A 20,006-nucleotide genomic window follows, 5' to 3' on the forward strand; every position below is an offset into this window, starting at 1 on the left:
GCGAGCGCCCGCGCTCCGACGCCCCCAGGCGGTGGGGCCGAGAGAGCCGGAGGATGGCTCTGAGCGCTGACCCCGGCGTGAGTACCAGCCCATTGCCCCCACCCCCTCAGGCGGAGAAACTTTCTCCCTCCCTACGCTCCCTTCCTGACCTGCCCGCAGGGTGGCTGGGTTGCCGCCCGGGAACCAGGGAAGACAGAGACCTCCAAGGCGGCCGCGGCTTTGCTTCCAACTTGCCAAGAGGCTCAGGACTGGACTGGCGCGCGGAGCTCCCCCACGGGCTCGGGGCGAGGCGGGAGCGGGGCCGGAGGTGGCGGAGAGGCGGGAGCAGAGATGCGAGACAACAGTCCTCACAGCTGGCAGGGAAGGTGTTGGGGGCGCGTTGGAGGTCAGCTGTTTGGGGAGGGGGCACCAGGGCTGGGAGCGGGGCGGAGCAGGTGAGAAGGGATGTGCGGAGAGTAATGGGGAGTCATCCAGCGAGGCAGGCTCAGCTCCGGGCCGAGGAAGCTACTGGCCTCGGCCGGGTGCCTATGTTTCCAGGATGGGGAAGAGCCCTGGGTGGCGGGCGCTCCTTTCCCCGGGAAGCTGAGCTCCCCGGCACAGCGCTGGGTGGCAGATTGCTCCTGGAGCCAGCCCAGCGCGCGGCTTAGCAGCCAGCTGTCTTTGCTGGACCGAGGTGTGGTCTCGTCGCTTTCAGCCTGTCTCAGGCAAGCCAGCTTCAGGCATTCCAAAGGAACCGGAGGTCCTCATCTGCCCCGTGGGGGCACTTGGAGGCTTTAATGGGGCAGCAGGCCAGGCTTGGGGGCATGCCCAGCAATGCAGCACACTTCTTCACAGTACAGTAGTTGGGAGCCCGGCTTAGTCCCGGTTCTGCAGAAACCAACTCAAGAACCCAAAGTCATCCCAGCCTGGATGGGAGCCTCCCAGAGCAGCTGGGAAATGCTTCTGGGTCTGGGAGGTGGGCACACCCCTTCCTCTGGGAATGACTAATGAATATTGCTGCTGGTGGTGATAGGGTGTGCACCTAGGGTGGCTTCTGTATGTTCCAGGAGGTACTTCAGCTCTCCAAGCGGGACACATTCTTGAGTCACACTTGAGATGTCTTCTGGGATGAGTGCAGGACTTGCCAAGTGAAGCCATGTGGAAAAGAAAGGAGGAGGGTTCCAGGAAAAGGGGGCATCTCTATAATGCTCTTGAATCAGGAGAGAACTCATATGAGAAGAGAAAAGCTATTGATCAGAGATTTTTTTACCCTGATGACTTGGGGCTGGAGACACCCAAGATGGAATTGGAGAGAATTCAGAGAGTCACACTGTACCCCACTCTCAGCCATGAGGAAGGAGCGATGGAAGGTGGAAAAGTGGGAACGTAGCAGTTGTTCCAATATGGCCCTTGAGGAAGCATTTCCCCTCCCTCTGACTTAATTAAGAACATCCTTCTAAAAGCAGGCTCTCACATCAGTTTAAGAGATAATAAAGAGAGTTGAAGGTGCTGGCACAGTGGACCACAATTAGAATAGTCCCGTTTTCAGTTGGTACTAATGGTCTCTGGAAAAGGTCAAAGGTAGGCTGCATCCTTCACCTGTGCACCATCCCTAAACTTAGGTGGGTGTTCTGAACTCCTAGAGTAGCTGCTTCAGCCTGGAGATCTTTTATGACGGCCATCAATCTATATATACCCCAAGAACCAGCTCCATCCTCTGCCTGCAGTCAGCATCTTTCTGGTGCATTTCCCAAGACCTCTCCACTGGAGATTTGTACAGAAAAATACCTGCTTGCTGTTCTTTCTTCTCTTTTCTCCATCTGGGTTGTGCCTAGTAAACTGTACCCTGATGTTTATTACTTGGCATCTTGATGTCTGGTTAAAAGGTCCTATGCACAGGAATCCCTGTGAATGTGCGGACCAATGACCTATGTAATTCCAAGGGGTGAAACATAGACTCTTATAGAGAGGGGGCCACAGACCAGGCAGGCTGTCCTTTTAAAGAGCTTGTGACAGTCTTCTGTTCTCAGTCGGCCTTGCTGCCTGCTGATGCGAATGAAGCAGTCCTGCACGCTCCTTGGTGTCCAGTAGGGGGCGCCAAAAGCACCCAGCTCAGGACCACTGCCTTTCTTCTTGCCCTTCATTGGCTATAGTAACTTAATGCTTTAAGCAAGCTCGGGCCACAACCCCCAAACGTCACCTTCGTGATTGAAACCCTTCTACCACATGTTTCCTGGACTTCAAGTGGTTCCGTGATCTCAGATACAATAGGACAGATGCAAGTGCAACATTCCAAGGAAACAGGGCTGGTCTTCAGCCCCACCCACCCTCTGAGATCATTCCTTTGTGCTTGGTGCTGGTATATTCTTTGAACTCATTAAGGGCTCAAAGAGCCAAAGAACATTAGAACTAGAAGAGAGAAACATTGAAGAGCATCTAGTACAACCTCATTTCATCCCTAAAACTCACATGCACATTTAATTTACACACAACAAAACTGAAACCCAATACAAGCAAGTATCTTGCCCAAGGTCACATAGCTATTTGGTGGGAGAGATAGGATCGGGTCCTAGGATTCCTAGTTCTCTACTCAGAGCTCTTTCCATTCCATGACCTGCTTCCTCTTTACCATGGAGATGGACATGTGTTCCCTGCGCAGCAGGTACTCATAATTGCTGACTGATCAGAAATAGGGAAATTTTTAAATTTAGTAAATTTCCTTTGAAACTGTTATTCAGATTGAGGAGGTGAGGAGCAGATAAAGTTCCTATAATGTACATATACAGGTAATAAAAATCCTAATTATTCTTTCCCTTTATTCCATTATCTTGTCTCATTGCAAGCGATCTTTTAGGCAAAAGCAGTGCGTCTCCAGGGTTCTGTCCATGTATTTAGGAATCAGAAGAGCGCAGTCCCTCACAGTAGTCTTGAAACCCAGTCCTGGAGCTCTTTCTTTCTCCCGCTAAGGCGTGCTAGAGTGGGAGCTCTCTGTTCTGCAGTCACACCACTGCCTATGAAGCCTTCAGTACTCAGATCCTGGGCAAAGTAGTTTCCAACCAGTATTTGCCCATTTTCCCATTCTTGTTGCTACCAGCTCAAGGTCAGAGTGCTAGGATGTTCTGTTTTTGCAAAATACTCGTGTTAGAGTTTCTTGGGTGACCTGGAAGATGCTACCATTTCCATTGCCCTTATTCTGTTCTGTGAGTCTGGCTGTCGACATCTGAGCTGGGCCCTGAGAAGGAGGTTTGCTGAGTGACCTGTGGGCTGCCTGCCGACTCTGTATCCTCTCCCACCTTGCTCCTTTGCACACTGTATGAAGTTCCCCCTTGGACCCTGGCGACCACCAGGAGGAGCCAGTGTTGCCAAGCCAGAATTCTGAGAGGTGGGTCATCTTCCGTCCCTAAGGCTCACCTAGGGGATGCTTGTCACCAGGGAAGATGCTTCCATTTCCTCATCTCTTTTAGGTTCACAGATAAGTTGAGTGTTTGCCTTCACGGGGAGGAAGGAGGTACTAGGATAACGTGGATCACCAGAGAGCAACAGTTCCTCCTTTAAAGTTGAGGTTCTGAGAGGCTGTGCTTGAAATCCGCGCCAGCTCCCAGCTCTAGCTAAAGAACTGTGCCAGCGTTCCCAAGGCTTGGTCTGGTTCTGAAGCAGGCCAGAAGAATACAATTACTTAAAATGTAGCTATAGCGCAGGATCTCTGGATTTCTGTTTGAATGGAGGAGAGGCTATAGAGTTTGAGAATGTTTTTAGACTCTGAGAAAACAAGAAGTTGCCCCTTTCAGGAGCCCCACAAGATGTTTGACCCTTACCCCCCTCTCACTGGGAAGACAGCCCAGTGTAGTGGAAAGGACACAGGCTTAGAATCTGCCTCCCCTGCTTACTGGCTTAGACACTTTGGACAAACCACTTAACCTCTGCATGCCTCCGCTTCCTCCTGTGCAAAATACTGAAGCTGGCAACCCTGTGATAAGGATAGAATAGTGAAGACCAAGGTAGAGAGTCTTTAGCATGCCTCTGCCCTTGGTAAAATATACAGAGGTATTCGGTTGTGAGGTGATATTATTGCTGGATCACTGGGAAACACACTGGGTCTTCCTTTTCCCATTAAATGAGACCGAGTATCCAGGTTTGCACGTCAGCCTCTGCTCACAGCAACATCTGGGCTGATGGGCAAAGCCTTCTTGGCAGGGTTCTCTCTTTGCCTTCCTCAATTCCTCCACCTTGGGGCTTTCATTTTGGGGTTCTGCCATGCTTGGGGAAAAGAAATTTTACAGGTCCCAGGATAATTCTGAATGTGATGGAAGGCTCTGAGCTATTGATTCCTAAGGAAGGATCTTTGTGCTGGGAGAAGCCTTCCTCGGAGCCTAGTGATTTAAGAGTGCTGACAAATCCCTGCTCACCGAGCCTCCTGCAGGCTGCAGATACAGGCTTCCAGGCCAGCCGGGGCTCTGTGAGGGATTTCTGGGGAGCCTGGCTGGTTGCTTAGGGGACATAAACCCATGAACTCTCCTCAAGAGAAAGCATGAAATCAATTGGTTCATTATCACACCAAACACACCCTGGACTACTTAGGGTGTGTTATTAAGAAATGAGAGGCAGCAAAGGGCTGAGAGGTTGTGTTTAAAAGGTATGCAGAAAGGTATGAAGGGGGTGGGGAAGAGGAGAGGACAGGAAGACCTTTTACCACTGAATCAGTCGTGATCTTGACCTTATGGAAGTTCTTAGGCAGTGACTAGAGGGGTTACTTTGCATCTCAGACATCTGGCAATTTCTGGACACATGTTTGGGCTAGGGAGTGCTACTGACATGTGATGAGTTGAGGCCAGGGATGAGGCTAAACGTCCTTCAGTGCACGGGACCCCCCGCCAACAAAGAATTGTCTGGCCTAAGATGCTAATAGTGCAGGAAACCCTGGACTGATAGAGCATTGCAGCATAGAATCGGAGCATGTGGGAGATGGGAAGAATTTGAGAAGTATTCTCATCCGACTGTCCTACTTCACAGCCGTGGACCCTGAGATCCAAAGAGGTGAAGACACCAGCCAAGGTCACACAGCAAGCACATGGCAAAGCTGGTCTGGGACTCGTTATCTGCCATCTTCTGAGACTGACTTACCCAAATTCCCCCTAAAGTTGTGTAAAGATCAAATGTGAGCTGTGAAAACACTCAGAAAATTCTAAAGACACTATTATTAATATTGTTATTATTAAGAATTTGGGAGTTTGGAAAGTTCTATTTCTGGCTATGCCACTGACTCAATGTAGAATATTGGGTGTATCATTCTCCTGCCCCCATGCCTCTCTGTGAGTGTATATGTAGTGGGGGTGGTCTTAGCAAAAGATAAGCATATCATAGTCATTATCTTTAGTGAAAAGTCCAAAGATTTGCCCTTCAAAAACCCTAGGAACTTAAAAAAGAAAAAGAATATAAAAATTTTCCTTGAAAGAAATCATGTCGACTTCATAAGAAGCAAAGCATTTACTTCTTGGAAAAATTCCAGTATCCTAGCCCTGTAAGTTGGTTCCAGCCCAGGAAATCTGATCAACATCCGGAGGAGAAACTGATAGCTCCACAAATGACAAGCAACTAGATTTGTCCCCACTCCCTCCGCGAAGAGGAGATGGCGACTTCTCTTCCACCCTCTCTTGCTCAGCCCTCTCGGCACAAGGTAGTCCTGCAAGGAACTAAAAGAAGAGGTGGGATGGTGTGTTATTAATAAATAAAACCTTATTTACTTAATAGGCATATTCTTAAAGATCTCTTCCAAGGATCATTATGACATATTACTTTAATTAGCCACGGGAGAATCTTGAGTGCAGGAGTGTAAAATGACCCTTGCCGTTGTTTCCACTTACTCTTTGTTTGCACCCACCAAGTACAGTGACAAGGGCATGGGGATCACTGCTGAGCTCAGGGTATCCTATCGACCAGAGGCAGGACTACAGGGACTCCTCTCCCTAGTAGCAGCCTCCCCCTACCTGGAGTGCAGCCCCAAGTGCAGGTGCCTCATTGGCACCCCTGCCCGGCCCTCCTTTGATGTCTGTCTTTAAGGACCCATCATGACATGTAAATCCTGACACAGCTCTCGGGAGCAGGCACAGAATCTGCGCAGAGGAGCACCTCTAGGATAGGTGGGAGCAGCCTCAGCTGGTGTTTTTCATATGAGGCCCATCCCTGGCCTGACCCTCTGTGTGCTCAGGAGTGGGAGGATTGCTCCATAGATCTCATCCTTGTTCCTTCATGAATGTTCTGCATGTCCCGGGCAGGTCCTTGGCCTCAGGAAGTCAATAATCAGAGGAGTGGAGCATAAAGGACCTCTCCGTCACCAGCAGTCTCGGCATCTAAGTGATGTCATGTCCCTTTTCACCTTGGTCTCTAAGAACAGACCCTTTTCTTGGGACTTGTAATCATGCACTTCACATCTAAGAAGCTATGTATATCCGAAGAGGCTTTTGCGGGTGAGATAAGAATCCCCAGAAGGAGAAGTGCTGCCTCGCACGCAGTATGGGGAGAAGCACTGTGTCTTGTTCTCAGCTATAAACCTAGTGCCTTGCATGGTGCTGGGCAGGCAGAAGGGCACAGTGGGTGCTCAGTGGGTGCACAATGAATAAGTTAGTGTAGGTGCCCACTTTGGGGCGCAGTGGTTCTTGGTATTAAAGTGGATCTCCAAACTGGACTGGGTCAGTGAGGCCAGCTTTCTTCTGGCTCCTTCTTCCCAGAGCTGGCACTTGGCACCAGGACTCAGTAAACCTCCAAAGGCCCCACTGATCAAGCAGGGTTTGAAGAGTCTGCGCAGGGCCCACCCCATGAGCTGGTGGCCAGCTCTGAGCCTCCAGCTGGTTTCTCTTCCTCTTCGCCATGCTCTGGACGCTCACTCTCCTCCCCTCCCCCTCCCCATCAGTCTGCTGCAAGGAGGCTCAGCCCGGGTTTGCTTGGCTCTAAGCAGATAGATGATCATTTGGCTTTCCACTGAAGACAGACTAGGGAGTGGATTGCTGCTTCACAGAAAGATTCCCAGGAGGACAGTTTTAAATAGCAAGGTCCACTAATGCATTTTAAATGATTTAGGGAAGGAAAAAAAAAACCTGACCCCTAGACTCATAGGCCTGGAAAAGAACTTTGGAGGTCATCCGGTGCCATGCCCCACCCCCGCTCCCTAATGTCCAAATCCCCTCTGTGATAGTCTCACGTACTTTTCAGAAACACAGACAGCCTAGCTGTCCTGCACATTGCTGCCTCAAACCTAAAATGCCCTTTCTAAAATGCAAGTCTGCTCATGTCTTGGTCCAACTTCAAAACCCTCCCTCAGGTGTGGCTTCAAGTTCCTTACCTTGACAAAGCAGGCTCTATAGGCTCCAACTGCTACCTTTACGCAAGACCATCTTCACCTCCTGCACTGTCCCTTCCGTCTCCCTCCACTTCACACCCCAGACACTGCATCCCCACAGTGACAACTGTGTTCACAGCTCGCACCAGTGCACTGTGTCACATCCATGCCTTCGATCTGTGGGTCTCCATCACCTGGAATGCAGCTCCCATTGCAATCCCCATTCCCCTTCTCCAGAGTGCCTTTCCTGCTTGCCCTTCCCACCTACCTTGCTAGTTCATGCCTCCCTCCGATGGGCTAAGTCTGGACTTTGCACCTGCCGCTACTCTGAACTTCTCACCCTGTACTGTGAATCAGTCCTGGTAGACTGTGAGCTCTTTGACTTCAGACCTTATTCATCATTTCCAACCTGGCCCATAGGCATCTACCAAAATGCTTGAAGAACGAACATGTATATTATAGTAAATGAAGGGTTCTGTGTTTAGAAAGCAGTATTGAAGAAGTCAAAGAACTCCCCTAGGTCCCTAGACAAATTAGAAACAGTAGTAAGCAAATTCCTTGAAGTCTTACAGGCCCATGCATTTCATTCAACATTTGGCAGCTACTCATGGACGGGGAGCACCTGGTGGGCCTGGACTCCACCTCCTGAGGTGTGTTCATTCATTCAACAAATATTTATTAGCAGTAGTAATGGTATGATTGCTGCTACTGCTACCTACCATATATGGACTTTCTGTTTGTCAGGCACTGTGCTCAGCACTTAACACTGTCTCATTTCATTTCCCCTTTTATAGACCAGGAAGTCTGAGCAGTTAATAATACTTATTAAGGACTTGCTACGCCTTGTGCATAAGGCTAGGAGACTCCATTTGTCCTCTCACTTTCAGAAACACCATTTCATTAGCCTGCTGGTCTCTGTGGCACCTCCTAGCCTGGGTCCCTTGAGTTTTCATTCGCCTTTTCTGGAGCAAGACCAAATCTCCTCTCTGAGTGCTGCTGCAGGCAGCGTCTGGAGCTCTCTCCAGGTGGAGGGAAAGACGAGGAAGCCATACATTTTCTTGGTGCTGGGGAAAATGCATAGGACGTGGTAGACCCTGGGGGTTGGGAGGTGTGGAAGGTCTAGCATTTGTCTTCCAGGCTGGCAATGCAGAGGACCAGGGCAGGGGCAGGGTGGAGAAATGGCAATGACAAGTGCCAATGACTGAAGCATTAGAATGTACACTCCATGGGGGCAAGGACTTTATTTCGCTCTCAGCTATTTTCCTGGTGCTCAGAACAGCGCCTGGCATAGAGTAGGTGCACAAGAATATTGAATGAGTGAATGACTGAATGACAGCCTTCAACTTTGTCTCCTACTTGGGCCACAGCATCTGCTTCCAACTCTGCCCTCCCACGGCCTCCTCCGCAGCCTGCTGCTATAGTGTTCTTTCTAACACACCACTCCTGCCAGGTCATTCCCTCACCCTTCTGGCTCATGTCTCTCACAAGACCTCCACAACCTTTCCTAGCCTCCCAGCCACACTCCTTCCACCCGTTGTCCTGCAGCCTTCCGTGCTCCAACCATGCAGAGCCTCATTGTACTACATACACCTGCTCTGCCCCCGCGCACATGCTGGCCCCTCTGGCCGTCTCACCACTGCCTTGCTCTCTGGCCTTCCCTAGCTGCCCCGGGCAGAGATGCTTGCTCCTTCCCCTGTCTCCTCATGTAATGTAGTTTAAGACAAGTTTGGTGTAGTGCGGGAAGCTGTTTAGTGTACTGTCCAAGAACACCAATTCTGGAGCCAGTTGGCTTAGACACAAATGCTGGCTCCACCGCATACTAGCTATGTGATCTCGGGCAAGTTACTTAACCTCTCTGTGCCTTAGTCCTCTCATCTATAAAATGGGGACAATAGTAGTACCTACCTCACAAGGTTACTATGAGGATTAAATGAGGTCACCAACACGAAGGGTTAGAGAAGTGCCTGCCACATAGTTGGTGGTAGGTAAGTGTTCTTATTACTACCCATTCCTCATCAGTACTTGTTACATGAATTTGCAGTAAGAATCTCTGTTTGCCTTCTGCACAGAGTCTAGTAAATTAAGCTGAAGAGTGACATGATCAGCTCTGAGATTCAGGAAGGGAGCTCTGATAGTTGTGTGGAAGTGGGGTGGGATGAGAGGAAGAAGGGGGAGCAGTTGGCAAGCATCGCTGTTGTTCAGGTGAAGGGCAGAGGGGCAAATCCCTGGCAGTGGGGACGGAAAGACGGGGCAACTTGGAGAGAGATTGCAGAATCGACTTGGCGATCCAGTTCAGTGGTTGTGAAGAATGAGGTAGAAGCAAGAACCAAATATGATGCTAGGTTTCCAACCTGAGTGGCAGTGTTGGGGTTTGCAGGGGCCCAGGGAATTGTGCATTCTACTTCCCTGCTCAGATTCAGGACCAAAGGATGAAGAAAAAGGGGGTGGGAGAAGGGAGGAGAGAGTTGGGTTCAGGCAGATGGAGATTAAAATGCAGCTGTCATTATAGATACAGCTGTTTGGAAGGCCAGGCTCCAGGAGTGGGGTCCATGGGACCTGCTACTGCTCCTGCCCCTCCCACTGCAGCCCTCCCTGTGGGCATGGGTGGGGCTGAGCCTGCCTGGCCAAGCTCAGCACATGGCAGGCAGTGGCCTCCACAGCGGGGTAGGTCCAGAAAGGGCTCTCCATGCCCAGTTCTTCCACACTGAACAGTCTGATGAGGCCCTGCTCTGGCCCTCAGGAGGAGGGAGCGAGGGAAGGAAGGAGGCCAGAGTCTTGCACTAATCCAGAGTTTCTCAATCTCAGCATCACTTTGGTTTGGATAATTTTTTGTTGCGGAGGCTGTCCTGTGCGTTGTAGCATGTTGGGCAGCACCCCTGGCCTCCACCCACTAGATGCCAGTAGCACCCCTACTTCCCTGGTTGTGATAAACAAAAATGTCTCCAGACATTGACAGATATTGGGAGGGAGGGGCAGTGAGGGAATCAACCCCTGGTTGAGAACCACTGCTCTAGTCTGGATGGAGAGCCGAAGAGTGGGAAATGAATGCTTCCTCCGAACTCTTGACCCATAGAGTGGGACCTTTAAATAGGCAGAGCTAGAAGGGCAGTTGGGGTGACAGCTGGGTCCTCCAGACCTTTGAGGAGTCTGCTCTCTGCTCTTCCTTATCCCTTCCTCCTCCTGCCTCTCCTGTCCAGCTAATGTCTTAACATCCTTTAACATTTAGCTATACCCTGCCTCTCTGGAAGCAGACCCTGGCATCTCCCCCAGCTAATTTAGATCTGTCTGTGCTCCCTCCTCCACAGTACCCCTCACCCTGTACTGCAAATGTTGACTAGCTTTCTCTCTGTGACCCCAGTGTCACTAAGCACAATCCCTGGCTCATCAAGGTTTCACAGGAAGTGTCGTTGTTAGTAAACGAGCCAGGGAAGCTTCTCTGAACCCTTTCCCAGTGGTGCCTTAGTTCTGCAGGGTGCTCCTGCAGCTGCCTCTCTCCCTCGAGCCTCTGTCCTCCTACAGCATCTAGAAGGGCTCAGTGCTCCCTGCCCATTCCCAGTATCTGAAGCATTCAGGGCTCTCGCTTTTGTGAGAGCTTTAAGAGGTGTCCTTGGCTCTTTCGATAATTGCTAAATAACTGCTTGCCCTGAAAATTGCTCTGGAAGCCTGTCCCCACAGCTGCTTGACCCCACATCAGAGATCCAGGTTGCCTGGTTACCATTTTTCAGACCCAATTCAGGAAAGTCCCGAGGCCACAGAAAACTGAGTTTGGCTTCATGTGACCCACAGCCAGTGTCTAAAGACTATCTAACCTTAGCACCACCTGTGAAAGGAAAAGAAGTGAGCAGAGAGGGCTGCCCTGCCTGGCCGCCTGGGGGGCCTTCGCTAGCTCACTCAACCCTTGAAACCTTGGTGTGTTATATGATTCCCATGTTACAGATGAGGACAATGAAGATCAAAATGATTGAGGAACGTTCCTCAGGTCACCGGCTAGTTTATCACCCTAAACTAGCCAATGATCTTGGAGTTGAGATCTACATCCAGGTCCCAGACTCCAGGCTTTGGGTTTTGGGTTTTGTTTTTTGTTTCTTCTCTCTTCATCCTGCTGAGGATTGTTCAAGAAGTTTGCTAATAGGGCATTTTTAAGAAATGATTATTGCAAAGCAGCTCTTCACACTGCCTAAAACACAAGTCCTATCATCTCTCGCCATTACGGAGGCCCCTTTTTCCCCTGGCCCCACACTCCTCCTGCAGGAGCCTCTCAAGTTCTTTACTGAGGCACTGCCGCTCCGGCTCTGCACCCCTCTGCATGAGCCCTGCCTTTGACGTGCAGCCTCGCCGTTTCTAGACCGCTCTGCCCGCTGGATGTGCTCCCGCTGCACTTACACTTCCTGCTTATTCCTTAGTGCCACTCCTGCCTTGAAGGCCACTCACAGCGCTCTAATGCAGGTAACTTGATACACAAGCATTCGAGAAAACAAGAGTTCAGTTCAACCCACTTTTTAATTCTATTTTTAACTTTTCTCCATGTTCTCCTAAAAGATGCAGGTGTTCACAGGGATGTGACAGGAGGTTCCCCAAACCAGCTATGTAAAACGTGAGGTTATTCGGGGTGCCCACTGCTTCAGACAGTATCATCCAGCTCTGCCTTCTTCCCCAAACTCCATATTCCACCTCTTCCCTTGACGCTCCCTAGCTAAATAGATTTTCTTTATATACTTCAACAAGCTGGTGATGGATTTTGGTAGCAAAAACATTTTTCACTTCAAATCAGATTGCAACTTCCACTCTCATCTGGGGACCACGAGTCTGGGGCAGTGGTTCTCAACTCAGGCTGCCCATAAACATCATTTGGGGAGCTTCTAAAAATACACAGCACCCAAGCCCTATCCCAGACCAGTTGAGCCAGAAACTGGGTGAAGATCCTGGGCAGCAGCAGCATATTTCTAAAAATTCCCTGGGTGAGTCTGTTGGGCAGCCAAGTTTTAGAACCATTGGTCTAGAGCCTTGCTACTAAAAGTGAAGTCTGCAGACCAGTCTGACAGCTTGGCAGAACACAGAATCTCAGGCCCCACGTCAAACCAAATCAGAATCTGCATTTTACCAAGATCCTCAGATGATTTGTGGGCAGGTTATAGTTTGCTTTAAGGAAAGAACGGTTTTTAAATAACTGTATTCAAATCACCTGAAATCTTGTATTCAGGTGCGCATTCAGATTTATTTATTAGGTCTGGATTTTAACGAACTCCTGACTGATGCTGATGCTGATGCTGCTGGTCTGGGGGCCACTTTGAGTAGCCAGGGTGTCGTGGAAGGGCCAAGGTGTAAGAGAGGCCATGCACTGGTCTGCCCATGCTAGGCGATTTCAAGTTCCATACTAATGATGGTTTGTTCCTCTCTGGCCTTGGCCACCATGAGGGAACTCCTGGAAAACCCTACTGAAAAGCTGTTTTGTTCGAAATATGTCTAATATGCTCAGAAAAGGAAACCACACTGGTTGGTCTGAAGTTTATAGAAGAAGCCGGGGAGAAAAAATGATGAAGGTCTGCTTTTTAAAACAAATCTTTTAATCCATTATAGAATTTTGGAGCTGGAAAGGACCATTAGAGATCTACCCCCAAACCCTCATTTTGGAGAAGAAAGTTGGGACCCAGCAAGACTGTGGCTCATTCAAAGTCACCAAGCAAAATAGGGGTCAGCCCATGGGTGTATTATTTCTTTTTAATCTCACTTTAAGTTATTAACCTGGAAATGGATAACACAGAGTAGCTACTTCTTTCATATGGCTCCTTTAATTAAAAGTTCTACTTTTCACAGATAAGATAAAAATCAAGAGTCTGGATCATGGTTCTTGCCCCTCATTGCCTTCATTAGAAAAGTTCTACCGGTTACGTGTATTACCCTAAGAGGGCCTGCCTCCCTGGTAGCGGTGACCCAGATTGCAGGTATGGTGCCTGGGAAGAACCAACTAGCTTTTAGAAGGCATGCCTGATGCCACTTTTCTCTTTCATGCCCATGGCAAATGTCGTAAGCTGATCACAGTACTCTTTCAAGCCGCTGCCAATCAATTGGATTTGGCTCTAAAGTTGAGCCACATTTGCCATTCCTACAATAGAGATCATACTTTGAAAAGCCCAGTGACCTTCAGATCCATGCCACCATTCAGCGTGTCTGCATTGGTTAGTAAACACTCTTTAACTTCTCATTCCGCCCCCACACCCGCTGCCCCGCTCCCCCACCCCACCACCCCCTCCCTGCTGCTCATTAATCCAATTATGAGTTTCTTTTATCCAACCAAACTTCCTGCCGAGTTGCAAACTCTCCTAGCGGTGCATTGCCTTTGGCAATTAGACTGCCTGGTAGAAGATGCTGTCTTGTTCAGACATCTCTGTAATTTGGACTAACCTCACTCTGATAGTGCAACACCCTACATGTGTCCTATGAGGACAGTCCTTCCCGGGATGGCTTGCCGAGGTTCATTTCTGCCCTGCGGTTAGAGCCCTGCCCTGTGTCTCTCTCCAGCCTCTCCAGCAAGGCATTAGGGAGAATTCAGATCATGTTTAGTTTCAAAGGCAGTGCCTAGGCCCTTCATTTTGGTCTCTGATTCTTGAACTAGAGCAAGCTTATTTGCTGGCAAAAGCGTCTGTCTCCTTAATGGGAAGTCAGTTTTCAGATCTTCTCTTCATTAAGACATCAGCCTCACTCAGCCTTGTTCTTGGCTGCCAGACACACTGACAAGCCAGCAGGAAAAGTTCCATCAGGAAGGGGTTTGCTGCCTTCTGAAGGCAGAAAGGCACCCCTTTGCCTGCGGGACTCGACCTACAGCCTTTGTGGGACTAGTGCCAGCAGAGCCTTGAGAACACTCAGTGAGTTCTGATTCTAGGCCTGCGGGCAGAGTCTCGGGGTGATGCCATCTGTAGCGTTCTGAGCATCTCCCTTACTCAAGAAGGGGGTGGAGTCCTACTTTTTTGGCCATTCTCATCTGTCTCCTGGGTGTGTGCCACCGGTTCCTGTGGCCCCAGGCTGCTCAGCAACACCCCAAGTTATGTTGGAGATATAATAATGAATTATACAATGAATTATACATAATTTATAATAAAACATGCACACAACAGTTTAATTTCTCCAAGTGAATGATGTACTGCCCACCAGGTCCCTCAGGAATGCAGTCCCTAACTGCCTACCTCTTGGTATAGAGGTAATCACCAGCTGCCCTAGGGAGGGATCTGGGCCAGGAGAACCTGCCAAGTCACAGACTCCCTCCAGGCTTCCTCTGGGGTATGACCCACAGAAAGATAATCCTTCACTGCCTCTACTGTTGTTCTAGACCTAACGCTCAAAGGGATCTCAGGTCTAGACACTCATATCTGGACCCTCATGTCTTCCGCATTCTCCTGGTCTTTCTCCCCGAGTACAGGAGAGGCCTGTGTATTTATATTCTACCGTTCCTTTCTTCCTTCATTCATCCACTCAACAAATATATGTTAAGTGCCTATTATGTGCCAGATGCTGTGCTTGGCTTGGTGAACATGAGTGAATAAAACAGACAAAGATCCTCTCCCTAGTGGAGCTTACCTTCTAGCAGAGGGAGACAGATAATAAATAATAAACATAATAAATAAGTACATTTTACAGTATTTTATACACTGATAGATGCTATAGAAAAAAAAAAGGCAGAGCAGGATAAGGGTGATCAGGTGTGATGAGGGCAAGTTGCAGCTTTAAAGCAGGTCTTATGGAAAAGTGACAGCCTAGAATTGCCAAGCCCTTCATGAACAGGGGTGAAAGGCACTTTCATGTCTACCTGGAGGTAGATTTTCCTGGGAGGTTTTGGCTAGAGATCTTTCAGTAACATTAGTTATTTTTGATTTCAGATGTTCAGAATGTTTCTGTTCCTGCTGCTGCTGTGGTTTCTGCCTCACATTGAGGGGTCCCAACGGGCTGAACCCATGTTCACTGCTATCACCAACTCGGTGCTACCCCCTGACTATGACAGCAACCCCACACAGCTCAACTATGGTGTGGCAGTTACTGACGTGGACCATGATGGGGACTTTGAGATCGTTGTGGCAGGGTAAGTGCCTCCCGCCCTGAGTTTGACAAATGTATTAGTCTGCTTTTGTTGTGATAAGGCTGAGTAACAAATAACTCTGAAAACCAGTGGCTTACAACGATGCACGTTTCAGTCATCGGTCTTGGCTGGGCTTAGTGGGGCTTCTGGTATGCTTCGTCCTTGCCTTTTACTACAGCATTGAGGGGAGCTTACCTTCTAGCAGAGGGAGACAGATAATAAATAATAAACATAATAAATAAGTACATTTTACAGTATTTCATACACTGATAGATGCTATAGAAAAAAAAAGGCAGAGCAGGATACACTGATAGATGCTATCAGGAGGAGGGTAGTTGGAAGAAAGGCTTTCCATAGGCTTTCCAGGGAGAAAATTTGAATGCTCTGCTTCAGGGCATTCTCTTCATATTTAAGCCTCCTTAGTTATGAAAGCATTGCTTCCTTTACCAGGGGGACTCTACAATCTCTATATAGGAGAGACTCGTGGGTGACAATTATGATAGAATGGGATGCTCAAAGCTGCCTTTGCCCATTTTACATAAGACAAAGAAAATATTAATTGTCTATTTCAAAGAAAGGAAGATGGGAATTAAGAACGATAGCTAAACTTCCTCTAAACCATGCCTTGGTGCCCACTGCTCCCTTCTCTCCTGAGAAGCAATATTGTGTCACAAGAAAAGTATAGGATTTGGAGTCTAAATAACTTGAGTTCATGACCTAGATCTATAACTTTCTAGTTGCATGACCTTGATCCATCCCTTACTTTCTGAGATTCAGAAATATCATCTGTAAAAATGGGGATGGCTATAATGCTCTCTCGTCCTGAAGCCTCAATAGGCTGTTGTATGTTCCAGGGCATTATAAATTCTAACAATTACATTATTATTTATTGAGCACTAATATGTGCCAGGAACTGTTCTAAGCCCTTTACATGCATTGCCTTATTTAATCTTTCTGACAACACTAGGAAGTATACTATCATCCCCATTTAAAGAAAATAAAATTAGGGTTCAAAGATGGTGAGTGACTTGCCTCTGTCAAATAAATAGTAAGTGGGTGAGTCAGGTTTTGAACCCCAAGGCTCCCTAACTCTAGACTGCAAAACTACATCATACAAAGTTTAGTTATCACTTCGAAAGTCAGTCAATCAATAAAACACTACAGAGACCTGTCAGGCTTCTTCTGGGAGACACGAGCTATTATGGCAGCACTGAATGAAATAACGGGCAGGTAACATTATTTGCATGTAACTGTAGAAAGCATTGACCTTGGAACTGTAAGATCTGGTTTTAATTCTAACCATACCGTCCAATAGTTTTGAACCTTGTGCAAGTTGCTTAGCTATGCAGCCCCACTGTCCTCATCTATAAAATGGGCCAACTGAATTCCCTCACCTATCGCACAGGGCAGTGGTGAGGACCAGTGGTGTTGACGTATGGAAAAGATACTTTGTAAAGTGCCTTTCTTCTTTCTGTGAAGAGTAGAAGGGACTACATTCCAGATGTCCTAAAAGCTACTTAGCACACCATCCAACAGACGTTCTGGATGATGCAGGTGTTCGATGATGGTACTATTCAATATGGTATCCACTAGCCACAGGTGGCTATTGAGCAATTGAAATGTGACTGCTGTGACTGAGACACTGAATTTTTTTTTATTTTATGTCATTTTAATTATATGGCCACATTTAAATTAGCACAGTTTTAGGCTTTCAGAAGGAAAAACTAAAGTAAAACTAAAGAGCAGAGTGTGACAGGAAAAGGAAAAATAGAAATGGTTGTTACAAACCTTATTGCCTGAGGTGACCTGAGCAGGGTTGGGGCCAGGCAGCTTGTCTGTGTTCAGTTCTGTGACTGTCCAGTCACTTTCTTATTCAGAGAGAAGTGCTCCTGGCCCAATCCTGCCTCCCAGAGCTATGTGCTACTCAGCCCAAGTATCTGGTTAAAAGACTTTGATGCATTTCTGAGACGTTCTGGTTGGCCTTGCCTCCTGCTAGGTGACACCAGCCTCCCTCTGGTAGGCTCCCTCTTGTAGGTCAGCCCTCAAACCTGAGGGCTGACAGAGAACAGAGAATAGCGGGGCCACCATCCTTCCCCGCTCCTAGGCCCTCCACAAGTTATCACTGTGAGCATGCTCACCTTTCATCTTGTATGATGGGCTTTAAGCACAGGTCTCTATCCCACCCATCCTTCGATTGAGCACAGAATTGCCCCTGCATTTCCCAAGCTTGCAGCTTTTTTCTTTCCAAGTGCTGAGCATTCATTTCACCTTCCTTTTCAATGAAATCTTTTGCTCTTTCTCTCAAGAAATTTGCTTTCGTGTCCTCTTTGGTAGGGAAGCTAAACCGTCATTTGTAATCAGCCTAGAGTAGGTGTCTAAACTTGCTGCTTACTGTGGGGCCTGAGCCGTTCGGAGCCATCCTCTTGAAACAAGAACGAGACCATCCTGCGTCTCCATCCCGAATCAACCAGAGATCAGGGAAAGCCCATTGTCTCTTCCCCCAAGGAAACGGTGAGCCAGGCAGCCCCTATCTGAGAAAGCTTGGATTGCTGGGTGTTCTTCTGGAAGATGATATTTCTTATCCCAGCAAAGAAGTTACATGGAGGACAGGAGGACAAAATTGGGCAGCCTCCCAGCTCCAGGTCAGGCCTTCTTTGTAGATATTATAAAGCACTGTGAATTCTCAATGAAAGACACGTTCTTATTTAAGTACCAAAATACATTCCAAAGGCAAATATAACTTTTTATTATCTTCAGTATAAGATGATTTGTCACTGTCTTCTTCTTTGGACTGGATAACCAGGGGTTGACTATACAGACATATTTAAATCGGGACCTTGGGAGATCATTTGGTTCACTCCACGCCTTCAAATAAAGCCACACCTATAGTTTTTGGAGGCTGCAGTTATTTAGAGCCTTCCATGAGAATGTGTGCAATCTTTTTTGTAATCTAGCTCAATTACTTATGTCAAGACTCTATTTGACTAATCTGAATCCCTCATGGTAGAGCTTAATAAGCCATTTCTTTTATCTTTTGTTTTGCTGTTGCCTGTGAAGATATAAGCCAAGTGGTCACCGTCCTTTCAGATAATGAGTACTAGGGTCACTGTCCTCCTTTCAGTCCCTGTGGACTCCCTGGCAATATTTTTGACTTTGACTTTTATTCTATTTCATCCACCTTACACCCACATTTAACTCTGTTTCCTTCTTCATTTGATTGTAGGCTCCCTAAGAATCGTGTAGCAGGAATTGAAATTTTAAAAAATTGAACATGAATGCTTTTACCTGAGGCACCTGCGGTCCAGCTCATGACAAGCCCACTCTCTATTATCTTATAGACCTTTCCATTAGCTGGCCCCTGAAGGCATTTATGTTTTCCTCCTGGGATAATGGCCAGCTCTTCAGTTTATAAGGCGCCCTGCACTTGAACTTGTCTTGGATTTGTTGACCTTGTAATGTGTCTGACTGGAGCCCTGTTGCTTTGAGTATTTACTCTTTGAATAGGTTTGTTTTGTTTTGCTTTTTCGGTATCCTCGTTCTGGGTATTGATGGCATTGATTTTGGGCATGTTGCGGGCGAGTTTGTGTTGTGTTTCTGATTCTTAAGTTAATTGTGATGGAAGGCATGTGTGTGCATCTGACTCTGGGAGGAGCAGAAAATGACCGCCCTTTGTTCTGAGGGGATGGGGGAGGGAATGGGCCAGCCCTGCTCCTCTGCCACAGCTGGATGAGTGCCACTGCATGTGGAGGGCTTATCTGTTAACCGGCAGGTGCGTGATTGCAGTCTGCTTCCAGTCTCCTCCCTGCAGGGTGAGGGGAGGATTTGATCACCCCCAGAGACAGTCTGTGCAAGCACAGAGCGTTAAGGACCTTCAGGACTGGTTCTCTGGGTAAATAGAAAGCCCAGTGGCTTCCCTTTTACTCAGTAGAACTAAACACCCAATCTACAGTCTCCTGTAGTCTGGAAAGGAATTCCTGTTGGTGTCAATCTTACAAAATTCCTTCAGAGCAGCTTTTGTTTCCTGGGATATCCCCGGAGGTCTGAGATAACCACTCCCCCTCCTGCCTCTACCCTGTCAGTTTCCAAGAGGAGTTTTGCTCAAATGGAAAGATTGTAGTGGTTGTAAAGTTTAAATCACGATTTAGATCAGTTTTTCCACACAAAGAGCATTCATTTGATAAAATCTTAACGCATTCTTCACACTGGGAAGGATTTCATTTAAAAGAATGCTACATGTCGCAAAGCCGTGTTTCATTTTTTCTTAATTTTGCAACTATGTCAGAAAACTCTTTTAATTTTCTAAAGTTAATTGAATTATTTAAAAGTCAAACTGTATTCAATTGTCAGATTTATCATAATTACATGAGATATTTTCGCCACTATAAATAAGAAAAACAAAGATAAAGAAAGAAATCTTTACCTATGATTTAATCAAAGCAGCATTTATACATTTTATTTTAAGTATATATAGATACATGTATTGCAAAAAAAAATTCACGCAATATAAATAAAAGTAAAAATCCATCTTTAACAACTCCTACCCTACTCCAGTCTCATCCTGGTCCTCTCCCAGAATAACAATTGTTTTCACTTTGGTGTTTATACTTCTAGAAATTTCTATGTTTT

At 47.5% G+C, this 20,006-nt stretch overlaps 1 protein-coding gene across 1 annotated transcript in view; it reads left to right on the plus strand.

Annotated features, from left to right (window-relative positions):
• Nucleotides 1–6: 6 nt before the first annotated feature.
• The window catches only part of CRTAC1 (cartilage acidic protein 1), a 133,608-nt gene continuing 113,608 nt past the window's right edge, over nt 7–20,006 (plus strand). Inside the window, exons 1-2 of the mRNA XM_025042318.1 lie at nt 7–77; nt 15,184–15,383. Coding sequence (XP_024898086.1) covers nt 54–77; nt 15,184–15,383 — 224 coding nt within the window. The 5' untranslated portion in view covers nt 7–53. The remainder of the gene's footprint in view (nt 78–15,183; nt 15,384–20,006) is intronic.

The sequence above is a fragment of the Pteropus alecto genome, unplaced genomic scaffold, assembly GCF_000325575.1.
Source record: "Pteropus alecto unplaced genomic scaffold, ASM32557v1 scaffold88, whole genome shotgun sequence".
NCBI lineage: Eukaryota > Metazoa > Chordata > Mammalia > Chiroptera > Pteropodidae > Pteropus > Pteropus alecto.